Source organism: Neolamprologus brichardi, chromosome 16 (assembly GCF_056152115.1).
Source record: "Neolamprologus brichardi isolate AB-2024 chromosome 16, ASM5615211v1, whole genome shotgun sequence".
In the NCBI taxonomy this organism is placed as follows: Eukaryota; Metazoa; Chordata; class Actinopteri; order Cichliformes; family Cichlidae; genus Neolamprologus; species Neolamprologus brichardi.
This window is the reverse complement of record NC_142119.1, coordinates 22787026-22808563: the sequence shown is the minus strand read 5'-3', so window position 1 is coordinate 22808563 and position 21538 is coordinate 22787026. Positions and strand designations below refer to the sequence as shown.

The 21538-nt window shown below is 39.8% G+C and overlaps 1 protein-coding gene across 1 annotated transcript; it reads right to left on the bottom strand.

Annotated features, from left to right (window-relative positions):
• Positions 1-99: 99 nt before the first annotated feature.
• On the bottom strand, positions 100-21258 carry tbl1x (transducin beta like 1 X-linked). Its single transcript, XM_006788375.3, has 15 exons — positions 20882-21258; positions 6935-7039; positions 6352-6497; positions 5807-6026; positions 5113-5245; positions 4806-4947; positions 4639-4702; positions 4397-4494; positions 3891-3951; positions 3654-3775; positions 3498-3572; positions 3276-3403; positions 2524-2689; positions 2329-2430; positions 100-2173 (listed from the first exon to the last, which is right to left on the bottom strand). The coding sequence occupies exons 2-15, from the start codon at positions 6990-6992 to the stop codon at positions 2147-2149; spliced, it is 1542 nt and encodes a 513-aa protein (XP_006788438.2). The 5' UTR covers positions 6993-7039; positions 20882-21258; the 3' UTR covers positions 100-2146.
• Positions 21259-21538: the final 280 nt, after the last annotated feature.

The window sequence follows — 21538 nt, the reverse complement described above, 5'->3', positions numbered from 1 at the left end:
TTTTGACTCAAAAACCTTTCAATTTTTCCCCAAATCTACAATATGTTAATGAGCTCAAGAGAAAAGGGGAAAACACACAATTCAAGACAAAGGCTTGAGTTCTGTTATCAAAATAGAGTAATTTATTTGAGACACTGAATGACTTCAATGTTTTGTTTTTTTTCTTGGAAACAGGTGACAGACCCTGGATCAGGGTGAAAAAGATAGTAGCCGTCACAGCGCTTATTCCATATTGGGCTCCTTAGCATGCCAAGAATGGCCACTGACCTACAGCCCAATGCTCAGTCTGACACAGACAATAATGGCTCTTAGCAAATAAAAAAAAAAGTAGTCAAAAAAAATTAAACACTCATTAGTATCCAATTGTGACATTAAAAAAACCCAAAAAAAAAACAAAAACAAATAGTTGGACCTTGACTTTCAGCAAAATGTGATTTTTTTTCTGAGCCCATCGATACAAAAGTGCACTTCATGTTGCTCCTGCTGAAGCTGGCAAAAAGTGAGAGACAAAAACAAATAAAATCAAACAATAAAATGAAATTTTAAAAAATATTAAAAGCTAAAAAGGCAAATCAAAGTGGTAGCAGGTTTGCTTGAAGATACTTTTACTTTACATCCAAGCAGGCAGACATACTGCTCACAACACACATTTGCACAGCTTTAAAAAAAAAAAAATTTTTAAACAATAACAAGGCTTTTGCATAAAATCCACCTCCTGGTCAAATGATCTGAATTTTCAGTAGGCTGATCAGAGGAAAAGTGCCAGAGAGGAACCATGCTAATAATAAAACAAGCTGCAGAAACTTCCCTTGCTTGTCTGCTTGGCAGTTACAGGTTTGTGAGTCCCGTGATGACTTGTTTTACACACAAAACAGAAATAAAAGCAGCAGGCTAAGTAGGATAGTGATGACTGCTAATATCTTTAACAAGAGAACTTCCCAAATGCAGATGATGCGGTGTACATTTCCTCCATGGCTTTTAGTGATCAGCAGAGAAGAACAACAATGCTCAAGCCATTTTCCTTGATGTTTTTTCTGTGATTCACTTAACGAAAAGTAAGCTCAATCAAATGGATACGACTGGCAGATTTCAGAAAGACTGCAACATAAGAAGCTCATGAAATATGCACTTCATTTAAAGAGTGGTCTTGTCTTGAATTATCAGCAAAGATCTGATAGCTCTAGCCATTAAAAAGCCCCTACAGGATTGCAATAAAGTGTGCTGTATATAAACATATATACACAGTATATAAGTCTGTGTATGAATCTAATTTACATCTTTACATTCTTTAAATTTACATCTAGAGTGGCAGATAATTCTCTGTATAAAGCACACTTTTCACATCTTGTCCACAGAATGACGTTTTCTGACGACTGAATCGAACAGGTCATTTTTGGAAGTTAGGACAATTTCTCGGCAGGCCTTTCCTTTTGTGTTGTTGAACCTGATGTTAAAAATGAGCTAAGAACTACCTCGTAGCGGCACATTCAGTTTGATTTTCAAAAATCCATCTGTGGAAAATAGATACAAATAAAGAAAAAAAGAAAAGACGGAGGAACAAAGGAAAAAAGAAAAGGAAAGGAAGAATTACTCTTGAAACAAACGTTTCTCCACTGGGGAGAAATTAAGCACTGTTGTACAGACAGCAGCAGTGATTCAGTTTTCAGTATCAGCTACTTTCATTGTGTTACTTCATTAGGACATGAAGTTCCGCGCAATTTGTTTCCTCTCACAGCCAGACACCAGTGTCTCAATAACACTTTTGTCTTTATATATCTCGGCTCATCCGTGTGTTTCTACCCTCACAACCCGAAAACGGTGGACCAGTGGCCCGTGGGGATCGCAGCACTTCATCATAAGGAACCATTTTAATACATGGATGCACCCAGCGAGTTGTGTCCAGTCTAGGGGAATCTCTTAGCCAGCTTCCGCTATGTCTCAAACAGGCTTCTCATAAAATACACACATCGACTGGAAGGTGCGCTGAATTCAGTTGGAGTTAAAACCGCTGAGGTGATCTGGTTTTATTCCGGTGAGAGTTTTCATTCAGTTCACCTTTACAGCCTTTCTTGAGCAATGAGTGTGTGTTTGCTGATGGCAGGAGAAGGCATTTTTCTCCACAATCCAGGATTAATCATCAAGTGGTCTATTTTCGGAGATCGAGAACACAAACCTAGAATGTTAAAATAAATAAATAAAAATTAGATAGCTTTAATATTACATTTCAAGTCTGCATTTTTACTCGCTGTTCTTCAAATATTGGTCATGAGAACTTTCTGACATTTTTGTTTTATTTGAAATTAAAACTGTAAAATCAAAACAGCTTACCGAGCCGTCGGAGGCACTGGCACCAACTTTGTCTCCGGTGCTGTTCCAGCACACCTCGAAGATGCCGCCAGTACCCCTGTAGCTGTGCACCAAGGCTCCAGTCTGAAACAAAGCCACAAACAAATGATGATAAATGACAATTAATTGTCTCTTCTCTGTCGTTTGGCACAGTATAAATTCCAGTCCGGCTCTTACCGTAGTGTTCCAAATGTGGACACATTTATCAAAGGAGCCGCTGGCTAGGTGTTTGCCATCAGGGCTGAAGGCCACGCTGTAGACCGGTTCCTGGTGCCTGGTCAGTGTATGAATACAAACCCCTCGTTCAACATCCCACAGTCGCACTGTAGAGTCAAAAGAAGCGCTGTGTGGAGAACAGAGGATAGGAATCAGATGGTTAAGCAGCATCAAAGCATCCTAATAATCAGTTTCTTCAATAAATGCTAGTTTTTATTTCCACTGCTTTATATTGCAGAGGAAGACACAGGAAAAAAAGGGGAAAAAATCCATTATTAAAAGCTACCCAATTGCATCATTTCAGTTTTTAAAGGCCATGTCCTAACCTATTTCACATTGCCTGTTATATCAAACTCTAAATTTACTGAAGATTAAAGTAAATGCAGAATAATTATTGTGCCAGATGTGCAAGGATGTCATTACGCACCGTGGACATTCACAGTATTGAAACTAGGAAATATATACACGCATGCACATCTGTGTCCGGGTGCAGGGATTTAGGTAACACAGTAGCGCTGAAATTTTGCCTGAGACATAGTTTCTTCTCGTTAAGAAGCATCGGCGCTTGTGGCCTTCGCAAACACATCTATAACGTTCAACATACACACAGCTCATAGTGAACACAACAAGCCAGGACTTCATTAAAAGTTGACCCGTGTGATTGGCAGCCATGTACGGTATTGAATGTGAGTTATATATAGTCAATCTCCTACCTGGCAAGCATGATGTTGGCGTTGGGGTTATTTGTGCTGGGGCCTGTGGGGCTCCACTTGATAGTGTAGATTTCTTTACTGTGAGCCTGGAGGTCATGGACACATGACTCCTGCTTCATACTCCAAATCTGCACGTGAGGGGAATGGCAAGAGCAAAGTATGTATGAATACAAATCAATGTGTTTGTTTTCTTTAACCTCCAAGACCGGAGACTGGTCTTACCTTTAAGGTCATGTCATCCGAGCAGGAGGCAAGCAGCATACCTGATGGGTCCCACTTAATGGCATTAACTTCATTCTGCAAAACAACGCTCATTAGCATGTATGCTGAGGTAGAACTAAAGTTAGTGTGAGAGATGGGGTCAGAAAAGCTGCTCACCGTGTGGCCCTGGAAAGTCTTGAGGGGGCGGTCGCTGCCAAGTCGACATACGTGGATGCACATGTCTGTGCTGCAAGAGGCAAACGTGGTGTTGTTCTGCCAGTCAACATCCAGTGCTGGGGCTGTGCACAAATCCATACTCATTAGGGTAGCACGATCGCAACTGAGCAGCAGTCACTTTGTAACATATTCATTATCTATAACAGTCATTTATCTGGATACATGAATTCGCTTTACCTGAGTGGAAGGGGAACTGCTGTTTGGCTTCTCCTGTGTGTGCGTCCCAAATGATTGTCGTCTGGAAAAGTTACAATTGCATTTTAAAACACAAGCTCAACTTTTCTGCACAAATGCGCATGCCTCATCTGTCGTTCGATGGTCCATAAACACATCTGCAGTTAATGTCACCGACTCAGTTTTTATTTGCTTAACCTTTCTTGGTAAAGTTTTACTCCATTCCATTTGAATAAATGTCTGTTGTGCTATAAAAAGACAAATTAATCTTAAAAGACAGATAAGAAAATTTAATGTGTGAGCCAAAAATTTCAGGTTTCTTTCCCTGTTTTTATACTGTTAAGAATTTTAGGTTATGGATATGAGAAAATGATATGTCAAAGATTTAGTCTTTGTCTGATGAGCAAAAAAAAGGCTGGTTTGACACAAAAAAAGCAAACAAACCCCCCCAAAACATAAGGATATTATTAGTGAAAGACAAATCCACGCCTGGGGATCTTTAGGAGTACCTTATCTACACCAGCGCTGAGAATACAGTTCCCCTTCTTGTTCCACTTGAGTGCAAATATGGGCCCTTTGTGTTGACCCAGTGTGCTTGCCAGATTTCCTAATGGATAAGAGTAATATCAGTTTCTCTTAGAAAAGATCCCTCACAAAATTGTCACGAAGGTTGCATTTTTCACATCAACAATGCCAAAAAAAATCTAATGGCAAAAGAAACAACAATGTGTGACAATGATGGAGGACATACCATCCTTTGTCCATATCCTGGCAAATCCATCATACGAGCCCGTTGCCAGGAGAGTCCCATCGCTCTGTTGGACGACAACATAACAGAACTGTTACCTGACGGCATTGCCTGTTTACCAGATGGTAAAGGTACGAGAGGAAAGATGTGATGTATGATCTGAAACCTACATTCCAGTCTAGGGAGGTGACGTCTTTGTTGCTGGGGACATCCTGGCCACCTTCTCGGATACAGTGGCGCAGGACCAGCTGGGTGGAGATTGAGTTATTATTCTCGTTCAGGTTCCAGATCCTGGCAGTGGAGTCCCCCGAACTGAACCAATCAACATAACAGGAGGCGGTCAAATGATTGTGGAAATACAACCTATCAGCAGTGTTTTTTTATAAAGCTAGATGTCTTACACCACAGTGTAAATACAATACAGTACGATTCATGCAGGATGAATTAAGATGTGTTTCAGCACAGACAGAGACTGACCCTGAGGCCAACAGATCGCTGACAGGGTTCCAGGCGCAGATGAAAACTTCAGACTCGTGGCCTCTGAGTACTGTAGCTTTACTGGCTGGTATCTCAACATCCACATCCAAATCCATAGGCTCACTGTGGTTATCTGAGGAGTGGACAGATACATATTTTATGTACATTAACATACACGCAAAACATAGATTTGCCTACAATTCTCAGCAAGTTTTAAGCATTCTGTAGATTTACCATTAATGTTTACAGTATTTAGTTTAGACATTTATCAAAGGAGGTGAATATATTACTTTTCAAGCAACAGGGGGCCAACAAAGAAAATCAGTAATCTATTCTAAAAAGTCAACTAAAGTATATATTGATGTGCTTCAACTACTATGACATCTCTCATTTTAAAAGCAACTCTCAAGCTGTTATATTCCAGTAAGAAAACTCTGACCTGTGCATCACATATTACTTCACACGTGTGTTGGGCAATGGAAAATGACTATCACTGCTACAGACATAACTGAATATACAGTAATTGACTGTGAGCTTGACACACATCTGTAACAAAATGAGGTCACATTAACAGACCTCAGAAATGTATTACATGAGTCACCATTTCTGTCATGACTCAGATATTTGGGTTAAAGTTAAGAGACAAAATGTGGTGACTGTAAGCTGCGACCAACGACATTAATGTTCAACTTACTCATGCTGTGAGTACCATTCTCCTCGCCATTGACAATGGCTTCTCCATTTTTTGGCGCATTGGACTGGATTCCAGAGGTTGAAGCTGCTATGGTACAGGTGGTCTGCTGCTGGGCTAGTCTGTCGCGGAAGGCCTGCTGCCGCGTCTGCACCACATCTGGCATCACCGCGTCAATGAGCGACAGTGACTCAATCGGCCGACCGTCAAAGACCGTGCCGTCCTGTCATCACAAGAGGAGTTAAGAACCATCGTGGAGGGGTGTGGTTTTTAATTAGTGACTCGTCTCATTTCCCTGATAATCGTCAATTACAAAGGTGAAGAGTGCTTCCTAATTGGCAGCCTAATACAAACACACTTCAGGGTTTCTTCCAGTACAAGACAACGTAAGTGTGTGTGTGTGTGTGTGTGTGTGAGGGGGTGGGTGGGGGGGGATAAGCACTTGCAGTTACCCTAGCAAGTTGGCATTGAGATCAAAGTCTGTCTTTGTATCATTAAGCAACAGAAGACATCTGTGGGAGTCAGTAACAGCAGGTCCCAGCCCTCACCTCATTAATGCTGATTTCTGCCTCCACATACTGGAGTCCTTTCTGCAGGATAGAGATGAGAGCAGCAGGGGGCACTAGTGTTCCATTGATGTTGGATTGGCTGATGTGGCTCTCAATGCCAAAGGTGAATGCTGAGTGGGAGAAACCTGAAAACAAAACACCATTCACATTCATTAACAGCAGAGTGCCAAGCACAAGATGTGCACAAACACAACACAAATATTCAAAGAAAAGTCTTGTCTGATCCAATCAAAGCTAAGAGTAATTGAATACAACAACAAAATGGAATAACAAGCATGACATTTGAGAGTACAATAAGGCATGCCAATTTTCAGTGTTGACCTCTCAGAGCTGCTAGTAGCTTGTACACTGCCAGATGGCTTCAGACAGTCTCAATAAACAGTAATAAAAGACAACAGCTAGGGTTTCGGGACTGATCCAGATCCTTTAAATTCAGATCCCTGAGTATAATAGCATGCTGACATATCCAGAGCAATGCAACACTGTGTTTTCACATGGTGCTTACATCCTAAATTTACAAAAAAGAAAAAGAAAAAAAAAAAAAGACATTTGAGAGGCAAACCTGACTCTTGGAGATATCTGTAGACCAAGAAGTTCACTTCGTCGCTGGTAATACTCATCTTAGCCCAGTGAAAGGAGGAGGTATGTTGGAAGGCTGAGCTCACTCCTGAGAAGAGATCAAAATTGGGAGCTGAGATGAATATTTAGGTCTGTGCTCTGGCATGTGACATTTACAAATCCATAGTTTTATTGACCCAAATTGCATTTGGCATCTCCTACTGGTAAAAATAGTTACACAATGTGTCTTTGCATAGTGATACAGCTATGCACAGACAAACAAACACACGCACGGGAAAGCCCTCACTTCCACTTCCTGTTAGTTCATTCACACTCTGGTCTTAACCACTACTGCATGAGTCGATCCTCTGATGTTGTTAAGCGCTGGATTAGTTCCTCCCAAAAATCTACATTCAGAACAAAAAGCAAGAAGATGGAATAAGCTTTGATTTTAGGATATCAAGCATGACTCTACTGCCCATCTAGTGACTTACAATTAATCATAGCAGCCCACCTAACCTTCCAGTTTAAACAAATACAAGTATTTAACAGTACTTACATTAACAATTAAATCAAAATGAAGGAGTAACATTGTTAATTCTAACGTGTTGCTGTACTGTTCATAATCTTCCACATGCTTTACAAGAACAGAGTAAATAAAGCTGGAAAAAAACCTTGTGTATACACCCACAGAAACAATGTAAACACACACAAATTTATAGTAAATACCACAAGAACGAAAATGTCACAGCAGCAGACAACAAAGCAAAGGAACCAAATTAAATCTGGGAAAGCACAAAGACACACATCTAACCATTTCCTGCTCTCCCAATAAGAGGTAAACAGATGGACATTTCGCCATAAAGAGACATAAAGGGATGCTGTCAGCTATGAAGACTACATGGCTGTCCAACTTTCATTCCATACACTATCCAGGCCCACTCAAGATTCCCTTTGGTAGCATAGCAACAAGAGAGATCGAGCAAAATAGACAGAGCGGTGTTGTCCCAATTACCAGTGGGCATAAAGCCAGAGGGCTTGAACATTTTACTCAACATGAATTATTCACTCTTTCACCTTGGTATATTCTTTCAAATTGGGTCTACCTTTGTTGTAGCCCCATAGAGATGCTGAGGACTGGAATAATAGCTACCTCTAACTGGTGCAGCAAGCTTCTTTTATATTTTTGAACATAAAAGACTATGCCATTATACTCGGAGCAAAGACGCTCGCAACTGCAAAACATATAACTGAATGTCAGAAGCATTAAGCATTACATGGACAACAGTTTTATTCTCATTTCATTGATTGCTGAAGCATATGATAATGACAGACACATTTCACTCAAGGTAAGAGTTCTTTTGCCCTCTTCTTCCAAATAATAAACAATGCTAAGCTTGTCTACCTTCATCGATGTACCCAGTTCTGGTCACAGCCCTAATGTTTCTCCTTTAGCTAATCAGCTTACATATGGGACTAAGACAGACTAGCCACATCAAAGCGTTCAAGCCACTGCTCCCAGGGCCACTATAGCTACATACCAAACAACTGGCAACATTATTAAATGGGAGTCTAGAGAGAGAGATGCTGGTCTCATCAGCAGCACCAATAAAGCCTCTATCAGATGGGCACATGATGCAACCGTCCATTACACAACACGCTGGGCATTCAAGACTCCTTTGACTAAACACTGGGCCTAACCAGAGAAGATGCCAATCTCTGTCCTGCAAAGGTTTATCAGTTCAGATGAACTCAGATAAGCACAGAAAAAACATGAGACATCCAAACTGATCGTACGCTTACAGGTTCGTAGGATTTGTAGGACTTATTAGAGGGCTGTCTAATGTGCTTAGCAACATGCAAATAAAATCAAAGACATTGTTGATTGATCGTAAACCACACGGCTTAGTTTGAGATAGAAATCTGATTCATGTCACTTATTGCACAGGTAAGAGAAAAATACTCAACAATGAAACACGTAACCCTACTTTGTGAAATGCTTTCAGTCTCTCAGCTGGCAGATTTGATTAATGTCCTGTCGATCAACGGAAACAAAGCAGCAAATTGCACTCCAGCAAAACCAGTCTTCATGTGACAAATACACATACGAGAAATCCGATGACGCATCTGAAATACAAATCAGCGTGTGAGCAACAGTTACAGAAGTACCCATCTGTTTTCTATATTAAGCTACCATTATCATCTTAAGAGTTTCCTGTCTTCACTTCGTCTTAGAGACGGTATTAAAACAGACAAAAAAATAAAACCACATCACAACGAACATGCCTGCATGGTGATATTGACACCATTTACAGGCGGAAGAAAATATAGCTCTACAATCGTATCAACTCTGTCAAATGGAAAACATGTGACTGCAAAGCAAAAAAAATAAATAAATAAAAAAGGGAAATTGCTAGAGTTGATAAAAATCACCTAATGGATCAATTATGAGCATCCCTGCTGAGGACATCAGGCTCACTGCAGCCATTCTCACTATATTGCCTCTAAGACGACGCCCTCATAATCCACCTTTGACCATCACACTAAACCAAACAAAGCCTGCTTAATGCCTCCTTAGTGTTCACATAGCACGTTATTGTTTCTGAATTCATGATATGTTAATGCAAAGTGATGTGCTAATGTGAATTTATGTGCATATCCCTGTATACCAGCACACTATGACCCAGACCTCAATTCAGCTCTCTGATTTCTGCTCAATTTATGGTCGTGCGTGGATGTCGAGTGTAGCTCTACGGCTAACACAACTACACAGCTACAGATAACACAATTACTGGATTGAAACCAACGCAAATGCTGGAGTGCAGTCCTTCAGAAAGCCAACAGTATGTTGCCTGACTGATGACATTACAAGATTACAGCAGGTTTAAAGCCAACTGGTTGAAAAGCTGATTAAAACAGGAAAGTGTGAGTGGTGAGTGTGCACCACAAAGAAGAAGAATCACAAAATTACAAATTAATACATAAATAAGAAGCACACATTAAAAACATCAACAATGGCTGCAGAGAACAGTCTATACATTTAAATTATGAATTGTGTCTTCTCTGCAACAGAGCGAAAGCCAGAGAACCAACAAGAGCCAAAACTGAACAAAGTAGCACACATTACTGGCTGTTCCACATATCTGACAGTGTCCCCAAGTGACACAGTGGCAACATGTAGACACGGGTCTGGTTAGCTCTGTGCAGCAACAGCACAATACTAAAGCAATATTGTGCCAGGACTGTGCCTCTGCTGCTGGCTAAAAAACACGACAACAATGCCCAGCAATGCTGTGGCTGAATGCTTCGAGATATTTTCAGTGTTGAAATAGACAACTTAGACTTTTGCCAGTATGTTTTTCTGTCCAGTTACTGCATAGTTGATTTATTTAACAGGTACTACAGCTTTGGATTTGATCTTATCATAGCATATAATGTGACTGTAGAAATAGCAGGTACTAGCTGATACTCAAAGACTCACAAGAAATATGAAACTGGATGTCAGATATAAGGACAGATGTCTCTTTTCTTTTCCTTTTTATTCTTTTTGCAGTAAGACCAAGGATAGTCAGCACCTAACACTTCCCTCTACAGACGCTCTGTCGATAAATTAGTACATTCCTAAGAAACAGACATGACTAACATACGATGCAATTCACAGAAGGTGGCAGCGTTGGGGGAGGGGGAACTCAAATAGTCATGCTATGCTGTTACAGCGTTTTTCCAACTTCCTTGTTTTGAGCTTCACATTTTGAACTGTGACCACAGAGGGATATCAGATGAAAGACTGGAGAGTGGTATGAAAGCTGGTCAAATCTTAATTTGTATGAAGTCAAATTTCAAATTAATTAATTAACTTTTTATATTATTATGTTATAAAGCTCGGAAACCTGCTTCAATACATAAACCAAGAGTTTTAAATATCAAGCTGCTCTAAACTGCGCAAAAACAGATCAACAATAAAATATTGATATTCCCCTTAAGGAAAATGAAAGGATTACATATGAAGCAGTTTAAATGCAACTATTTGAGCATTTAAAACAGCATGTGTTGATTTAAAAAATGTGCATAGATAGAAAAAAAATTTCACAGCAAATCGAATAATACCTTGTGCAGAAATCTTAGATCTTTTCCTGTGAAAACCTCACTAAAAATCAAATCCAATGCTTTCTGAACATCAACATTTGGCTGTAAAATAATAATAATAATAATAATAATAATAATAATACAGCAAAGAAAAACACACATTCAGGCATCTCCTACACATGCAGGCTTGAATAGAAAGATGTTATAAAAAAAACCCTGCATACCACGGACCCCATTTTCTCCTGAACAGTCAACTCCTGACAGATGTGCAAACAAGACCTGGAAACAGCAGCCATTTTCTCTTGAACTGCTCTGCTGAGTAAAACCCGCCTTTGAAGCTTCTGGTTTGGGCTGCAGTCTGGGGAGGGGGGGCAAAGGGGACAGTGGAGGGGTGCATTGTGATAATGATCCCCACACAGGTAATCACAACAACAACCATTTGTGCATTGTCCTTTGCCTTTCTCAGTGAGTCACTAAATGACAGTCAATGTAGGTCGGCAAATGATGGGGGATGGTAGCCTTCGGTCTCTAGGGGAAACACTTCTCCCATGCTTGCAATGGGTGGAAACACTTCATGTTTACCAGGGGTGGCCAGCCAAGTGCAATGGAAGTCTGCAGGTTTTTCATTCCAACCAGTGACTACACCCACACATTACCACACCTTTGGATGAGTGCATCTCACACGTAAAATTACCTGTTACAGTAATGAGTTGGGGAAAAGAAAAAAAAAATTCTATAGGCTCTCCAAAGCATGGTTGGCCATGCCTGGAACTACAAGGACTGGGCTACTAGATCTTTCAGCATGATGAGTCATGAGGCTGAAGCGGCTGGCATAGTTGTGTGACCACTGCAGCTTCTGTTTGCCTTTTTTTTTTGTTTTATTTTTTCCTTTTTGATGTCTACATGCAAGCATGTCTGCAGAGGTTGTATACCCATATACCTTCACTCTGTGTAACCAAATACCTTTGCAAATGGACACAAACATGATACCATGAATCCCACATAACACATTAATGAGGGCATTCAGTCCCACTAGAGCTTCATCAAACACACCCAATCCTATGATCCTCGCAAAATTACAAGTCAAATTTGTACTCCTTATTAGACACGGCAATATGAGTGAATTTGCAATCGCAAGAAAGACACTGGAAAAGAGGGTTTCTCCCTGGGAAATGATTGGAAAATGGCAACAGACTAAGGATCACTGATGGAGCCACCATAATTGTTTCCATTGTACCCAAGATCCACCCTCATGCAAAACTTGTCAATATCAAATAAAAATGTCATCTCTCACTTGCATACGGGTGACATTTAATTTTCTCAGTTGAAACCAAACTAGTATTATAGTGTTCAAAGCAGGGAATTCCCAGGTGTCTTCTCTATTAGCGCAGACCCTACATTTGTAACCATAAGAGAGCAAAACATCAATTATTTTAATAAACAGAGCATATGACTCAAAAGAAGATGAATCTGTATTTTCATCATCAAAGAGTACACTCTAAAACTGCTTTCATTTTATAACAGAAGAGGGCTAAAATGACTGATTATTTCTAGTAAAAACATCTAAATGAGATCACCCATCCATCTCTCTCACACGTTACAAAATTATTAACTACTGTTAAGTCTAAATGTAGCATCTTTATTCCTTAAAAATAAAAAGTGCTATATTACACTAATCATTCTTAACAGCTTTTTATCCGCTACATGAAACAACATGCCCACACCTAGGTACATTCTTGCCTAAATGATTTTGGTCATTTTGGCTGATGACAGATGCATCATGCAAGTACAACAAATTATTGCATATATTAAAATGTTATTATATTGGATTAGTTTAAAAGCATACAGCATTGAACTGGAAATAAATCTGATTACTGACAAGCTACACTGAAGACAAAATAACCAGGTTACTGGTAAGCTTCTTTTATACATACATTCACACGAGCGTATCGAGAACTAGTCACTGTGGGGCATGCCTGTGTATATGGCTTTGTGGGGGTGGGTGGCGAATAAGTACATTGTGTGGAGGAGATTCTGGGACACAAAGCTTTTTTTTTCCTTCATGCTGAAGGCAGCACACAAACAACATAAAAATCCACCTTTCCCATTGCTCAGTTAGAACTTCACAAATTTATGTGGTTTTACATCTAGGCCAGTGCATACCAAGCGAAGCGGAGAGTGAATTATCTGCACGTCTGATAATAAACGCCTAAATGAATAATGAATAGAGCATTTGGAAGTGTTTTGGCTGTGTTGACATTACGCAAATGCGGCCATTGTCTACACCACTGACAGGAACTGAAAGTATTACATCTCTATGGGAGTGTACAGTATGTCTTAACAAGCTTTTGCATAAACACTATTTCACTACCCGAAAAAAAACAAAAAAACATTATAGTGTTTGTGTATTTATTCAACAGTAATAAAAAATCCTTAACAAGTTAGTAGTCATTTCAGATGCCTCTGCAAGGCATTTCTTTTTCTTCATCAAAATGAGGATAGCACAAATGAGCTGTAAACACCGAGACACACCAGTGTGGGCAATACAAGTGTTGCTATGGTGACCAAAGGCTCTTGCTTCTCTGTCAACAGCTGCTCATGCCACCCTAAATACCCCCACTCTCCTTGAGCTTTCCTTCCATCTGACATCAGGGTCAAGCAAACAAGTCAGAGAAGCGTGCTGAAAAACTGATCTACATTCTAAGCCATCTCACGGCTGCTTCTTTAGCCAGCATTTACACCGTGTAACACTAACACACCAAAGATTTCCCTTTGTCTGTGTCCTCCACACAGCATCTTCCATGCTGAACAACTGACTGCACACGAGCAATAAAAGTTTGGGACATTTTAGGGTTTCCTCTTGCAACCGCATGAGTATATGGGTCATGGAAATACACACAATTATAGACAGTCACAGAATACTACTACCACATTTTACAGAAGTACATTCATTTTTGCTTCTTGGCCAAAACTATGAAAATGTCTTATTGCGATATCCTGTTGCAATTTTAAGCATAAACGAGGAAAACAAAAAACTAAACACTGCTATTGCTGTGTAATAAAAACTGGTCTTAAATACTGCTGCAAATACATCCAGCTGCTGCATGATGCACTTAGCCTCACCTCAACTCTATTCTCTGTTTTTTTGAATGCCTTTATTAAGGCTTTCAGTTGGCGTGCATTTAAATGTCAGAGTTGCATGCATTAACTTTCTGCCTCCTACCATCTGTAGTTTGTGCTTCTTTGTTCCTTTACATTTCCTCTCTCATTGTGTCTTTCTGCAGGTATCTCTGGACTCAGAGCTGCACGCTCCTGGTCTTCAGATACAAGCCCTCTGAGCTCAGTGTTTGTTGTTTCCTTGTGGTCTTTTCTATCTTCGCTTCTAGTGTCAAGCTCGATGGTCACCTTCTCTTTTGAAAGGAGCTTTTTTTGCCCCCTCCATCCCCGCTGTCACCACATGCTTGCTCAAAGAGAATCACTGGGTTTCTCTCTATGATAATGTAATTAGGGCTGGGCCATATCACACCGTTCACGGTAATACCGGTATAATGTTGGGCAATGACAAGAAAATGAAATATCTCAATAGAATATGGGTAAAACGCGCATGCGCAGTGCCTTTGTTCTCATACGCACATGGCGAAAAAGGCACGGCGGCGACGAGAATGACAAGGGTGAAAGCGGATCGTTGAATGAAATGGATGAACCAGAATTGGTTTGTAAAAATGCTGCAACTTCAGTGGTGTGGAACTGGTTTAGCTTTCGTCTGTCAGATACAAAACAAAGCACTATTTTTGGTAGAGCATGCTAGCGGACCGTCATTATTACCGTGTTTTTTGGGAAATACGGCACACTTAAAATCAATCCTTTGATTTTTCTGAAAATCGACAGTGCCCCTTATAATCCCGTGTGCCTTATGTATGAATTCTGGTTGTGTTTACTGACCTCGAAACAATTTTATGTCGTACACGGTGCTCGAAAATCTGTCAAATGTTTTAGTATGACTTTGCTAAGCTACAAAGCCGCACCGCTTGATGGATTGTCGGAGCATTACGGCTATCGTAGGCAGGAGCCTCGCGGAGGGATACTTACGGTGCTTCAACATAATATTACCGTATTGCATGTGTATAAGCTCTTTTTAAGTTTTGTGGATATTATACTTCGTTATGCTGAGGATATGTCGGCCAATTTCCACTGGAAATGCCTTTTGGTTAAACTGTCAGCAAGAATTTGCATTTGTAATTTGTACTATTACATTTTTATATAACTTTAATGCAAAAAACAGCTGCTTGTTTAAGTGAAAATACATTGATGGTTTTTTGTATTATGTATTTGTATTAAAGTATTTTGTCTAGTGTCAATTATCGTCAGTTACATCGTTATCGCAAATTTTCAAATCTATATCGTGATAAATATTTTTGGTCATATCGCCCTGCTCTAATTGTAATGCCATAGAAATGGCACTGGTGTGATGCTCGAGCCATACTGCCTGCCTCAATCTCTGCATATAGCTACCTCACTGAACAGCTGTTGTCCACAAAGACAGTGCTGCTGTTGCAGCACCACTATTGCCAGCCCACAGAGAGAGCAAGAGAGATACCTTTCACCTTAATGCAGGGTTTCCAACATTGTGGTACATGGCTGACAGCCCACCTGGCCCAAGCACCTACACACCACCTCCACAAATAAAATTGAAATCACTTATTATGAGGTGGATGTTGACTAGTTGAATGAACTAACCTACATAACATGAGGCTGTCAACAAGTAGTCTAAATTGGATTATATAATCAATATAATCTAACTATAAAATCATAAAATACATACAAATAAATAATATTCTTTGGAAAAACAAAAACGACAAGCAACACTGTTGTGCCAAGATGTGTCTTATCTTGCAAGCCACACAGAATGCAATGCAGAGTTTCTACCAGTAAAGTATTTAGACCCAGCAGCTGGGAACAGGACCGTTAATGTGGAAATATTTACCCACAATGTTGCACAGTGGCAGAGTGGAAACAGCAGAGCTGCTTGCTGCTTCAGATTTCAGACACACAGCTGCTGGTGCAAGGAAATACAGGGAGCAAACAATTAAGCCTACCACAATAAGGTAAATAATGTGTTAAGTCACAACATTTCCCTGATTATTTTAATTTAGTTTTTCAAACTTCTTTATAGCTCTTCTAACTACTTCAGGCTAAATTCAGTCACCAGGATCCTTAAATTTTGCACTACACCAGAAGACAGCCTAAAAGCATGGACAGAAGTTACAGCGACTGAAAATGAAATGTAAGTCCAGGGTCTGACAAGAGTGAATAATTCTGTAACAACCATGTGGTTTTGATGGCAAGGAGTTCTCAGCTGAGCTCAAGTGTGATTTTCACTCAAATCAATCTAAAAATAAACAACTTTAAATAAAATAACTATGTAAGACATGATGTCTCCTTGTAGTGGTATGCCTGCTTGCAGACATGCTGCAGATACGTCTAATATGCAATAATGGTTTGAACCTGAGTGGATTTTGGTAAAGGAATAACGAAATATCTTTTTGGCCAATTCTAACAGCCCTAACATCATCCTGTCCTTTTGAGAACTGTGGAATTTCAGTGTTACTGACAAAACCCAAGCATGCACACATACACTGCAGGGTTTCCACCAGCATACTGCAAACCCAGAAGCCCAAGCAACTGCAAAGTTTGAATTACAGCCTTTCAAGTGACTGGAATTATAAAGAGATTTTAAAAAACAAACAAACCAAAAACATACAGATGTTGATTTTTTGAAATAAATTAAATATAATTCAGAAACAACTGTGAATCCATCATAACCAGGGGATTCTCTCACATATCAAATCGCAATATTCAATCAATATTTAAGCCCAGTTTCCAAAAGGTGCACAAGTCTTTGTTAAATGATGTAGCAAGGAGTGGCTAAGATGATGATGACAAACGTTGCATGCATAACTACACTGATTGCTCCACAAAAGATAAGATAAGCTTACATGGCTGACTCAGGATGAAGATTAAGACTTAGGCAAAAACACAATATGACCATCAGTAAAGAACTTTCCCACTCTGGCAAGTATGTGCTTGCACAACTTCCTGAAAAGTCATCCACCAACTATTTCTTCATTCATCCTTCTGAAAAGTTACAAAAAACAAGAAAGAAATCAAGCAAGTCACACTTAAGAGATGTGATCATCTGCCTACAATTGAAAAGCGCTAAACATTAATACTTAAATTTTTAACAGATGCCTAAAGGGATATATACTTTCTCTACTTTTATTCTAAGTAGGGACAGAGGGAAGGCACCACAGGCTGTAGCTCACACAATGATAAACAGCACCACCCTAACACCAAATGATGTCCAAATAAATAACTACAGCCTTCAACTAGTCAGTACTTGTATGGCAGTTATTTTAGAGTAACCACCAGTGCACCAGTTGGCTGGTCGCCACTGAACACTGCATGTCTCTTTTGAAGGGAGAGAATGGCCCACCTTCCCCCATGGTCTATCATAAATAAATACTGCTACAGAAATATTTGGACAGCCCAGTGAAGAGATTTGCAGCACTACAAGGCTGACACACAGGACTTCCTTGCCCTACTTATGAAGAGGAAATACATTTCTGTTTTTAATCCAGTCTCATTGCACTGTGGATCTGACGTTTTCTTACAGTAGTTAGATATAAATAAGTTTAAAAAATAAAATAATAATTGAACTATTATGTTTCATAGACTGTAGGTCATGAGATGTTTTTTTTCTTCTTTTAAACACAAGACCAGGTATTGCATGGAAGCTAAAAAGAACACCTTTCATCTCAGATCCTGTCACAAAGCAGGCTAACAATGTTATTTGGCTATGCCCCCTGAGGATTCAGTACAAATGGTAATTGTGTCAATTTATTGGAACGCCAAATAAAAAGACAGATAAATCCACTAAGAAAAGAAGGATTTAAAGTCTGTATCATTACTCATACTTTATAGAGTATTAATTCTAATGCTGAAGTAAACATTAGAGATTAATACAGGCAAAACATTGAAACTAAATCCTGGTGTTCTTTTACCAGGTGGCACTGAAGCTGTAACTTTTGTAACTACTGTAATTAGAGTTCAACACAACTCGTACAACAAAGGACAGGTTTTCACCGCACGGTAAGCAGTCTAGATTGGGTTATGGAGAAATTATTTTACATAGCGTGAATGATCTTAGTAAATTTGGCTGGAGTAGCATTTTAATTCAGCCTCGATAAAGTCACGGACAATCTCAGCAACAGCTTGCAAGTTTATTTACTTGAAGTCCAGCATTTGGGGTGTTCTGAATTCACTTTGCTGCTATTGCTCATCTCTCTTCCTGCGCTGAGTCAGTGACCCCAATTCTAAAGCAGTAAATCACATTAAACTGCAGCAAGACTTGAATCTCCTACATGTTCGCTGTTGTTGCAGTGTTGCCTACCCCATACTTTATATTGAGTCATCACAGTTGTCTTCTACATTCCCACCAACTACTGGACTGAAGTGGAGCAACTGGTTGCAAAAACTGTTTAAGACACTCGTCACAACAACACAGCACAAGAAAGTGCATTTAAACAACTCAATCTAAAAGAATATCCTGCTTGAAACTCAAACATTTTACACACCGGTCATACATGAGACCTTTTCTTTTTTCCCTTACTCTTTGTAAGTGACATTACATAAACAATTAATGATAATCTGGCATTACTATCCAGTGTGCACACACTCCATATGTATGGTATAATTTGCAAGGTAAACTATTAAGCACATAAAATAAACTAGTCACAGTACAGGCTGGAAATGAGATTATAAGTGTCCGTTGTAGACGTGCCCCTCCTTATAAATTAGGTCATCAATGAGGATTGGGAAGCTGCTAAACTGTAGCCTCAAAAACAGTCTAGTCTCGTCAAAAAAAGAAGGAAGAAAAAAAAAACAGACTTCTTTGTGTGAACTATGCCTCAAATTTCACAGGATCTTGGAAAAACCATTATAAAAATGGAAAATGCTAGAAAAGGAAACATTTTTATAGACCTGGGTGTTCAGCAAATTCAAAATCATAAAAAATGTCTCCAAGTAAAAGTAGACATTCCTGCTGCTATAAATAAAAAAAAAACATTTAAAAAAGCAGAAACTCCTTGCTTTGAAAAAAAAAAATTCACTGGATGACACTAAGACCAACTGTGAAGTATGGTGGAGGTAGTATTATGGATTGGGACTGCATTTTTACTTCAGGGGCCACAATTAAGGCCCAACAGTGACATTTACTCTTACTGCTAGCAGTTCAAAAAGTGATAAACAAAACTGAGTTTAGCCTTCCATAACACTCCTAGTTTCTCATGTGGCCTCTTGGGAAAATTAATTGGCCACCCGCCTTACAGTGCTTGAAGAAACAATGAAATTGACACAGTAATAAGAAAATTTACAAGAGAATGGCATGATTGAGATCAACAACCTCAAGCTTAGGAGATGTTGGGTGATGACACAAGATAATCACCCAAAGCCAAAAAAATTGAACCAACAATGGAGAGGTTAAAACAGAAGAAAATTCCTGTTGTAGGGTGGCTGTCTTGGAGTCCTGCCCTAAAGGGAACTGACATGCTGTGGCATGGCTGTTCAGCAAAAAAAAAAAAAAAATCCCAGAAAATATGTAACTCGTATTGAGATCAAATAACATTCAAATACTGCCACTAGGTCAACAAGAAATGGGAGCATCACATTGACATTACTTATGTGGGCCACTGAAGTAGAATCAGGTTACAAGAGAATTTAAATAGCAGGGGTTTTAGCCAGTCCTGGCATCTGAATCTTTTTTATATAGCAACATTAACATTTTTTTTTCTACTCTTGGTGAACCGTTACAAAAGCATGACTGGTCCACATGTAGTTTAGGCATAGAGCCTATCCTCTTAATTAAAAGAAGTCAATGTTTATCCTTGTTTTTAATTATCTTGGATATATTCAACTGGGAGAAGGCCAAAACTTGGAATAACCTGGATTAAGATGCACTTTGATTCTCTTAAGGCAGACAAGACTGTTGAAGCTGTATCCCATCATTCCAGGCACTATTTAGAGTCTTAAAAGGCAGGTCAAACCACGTTTCTCAATCTCTCATTTCTCTCCTAATGTAGTCTGTGCTTGTTGAGTGTTATGTAGACATGCATTATCACAATTTATATTCCTTCCTACACAGCAGAGTTTCTCTAAAAGCGTCTGCCTGTGCTGTGCTGCATGGTAGAAGGTCATAAGCTTAACAGTAACAATTTAAAACTAGAGTTATACAAGAGCATGAACTGGTCCTTGAAACTGGTGGCACTGTCTAGTACAGTTGAATTTCTCTCCCCTCCCCCACACATGCGCTTCCTAAGTCTGCATGACAATATAAATATGTATCATTCATGCTTTAGCTCAAACAAAATGACCTAAAGTGCAGCTTAATGTTGTTTGACTTCTGTAGCACATTTCCACCAAAGTAGACAAACTAATCAGTCACCACAATGGGACAACCTTGAACCTCTAAAACTTAAGTCGGTTTAGTAAAAGTAGTCCACATGTCGGCTACATAAGGTTAAGCATGAGTATGTTTCTTTAAGAAAAACAACAATGTAGCAGAAAAGTAGGCTGTTTGAAAAACCATGAACAAAAGAGGCTAAATTAAAAGGCGCAAACGGGAATTTCAACACACGTGTGGAGTCAATGGGTGACTAAGCTTTGTGCCGGCAAGTATCCTCCTAATCAACGCCGTAATCACCAATTTCTCAAAGTCATTATCCTCTTCGCTTTTAACCCACATAAACACACAAGCAGCCTGAATGCAGTGCTGCCCAAAACGGTGCCACTCGACCTTTACTTAGCTTACCTTTTATTGTGAGTGAACTCGTGGTGTCCGCCGCCACCTCTTCCTTCTTCTTCCACAAGGAGAACCTCCAACTTCAGCGAGCTAGCTACGACTTTCCTCCCATTTTGATTACCGTCACATTTCAAGTTCCGACCGCGGGTGTGTGTGTGTGTGTGTGTGACTCACTGCCGGCTAAATTTGCTGTGCTAACAAAGCGTATTCACCCAGACACGCGCGCGCGCGCGCGCACACACACGCACAACTGGCGGTAAAGTTGGAATAAACCCGAGTTTCTGTGGCTGAGGCTGCAGGCTACTCTCTGTAGAGTTTCACCCTCACCGTTCACTGAGAACAGGAGCAGAAAGAGACAGCAGCGAGCGCTAAACGGCAGGGAGAGAGAGACGTACACACAGAATAGGAGAGGGAGAGAGAGAGAGAGAGAGAGAAAGAGCACGGGGGCGGGGGGTTGAAGGCTAAACTGTCTTTAATAAACCTGACTATTATAAACACGATCTATTCTGGGGTTAATAATCCAGGGACTGTTTTATCTCATTTGTATCTGATTGGCCTAATTAGCCAAATCAGCAGGCAAAGTGTCAATTTGTTAACACCTTATGGAAAATATAAAGATACACGTGCTGTCTGGAACCTATGTGTGCCATTAACGCATAACTACTG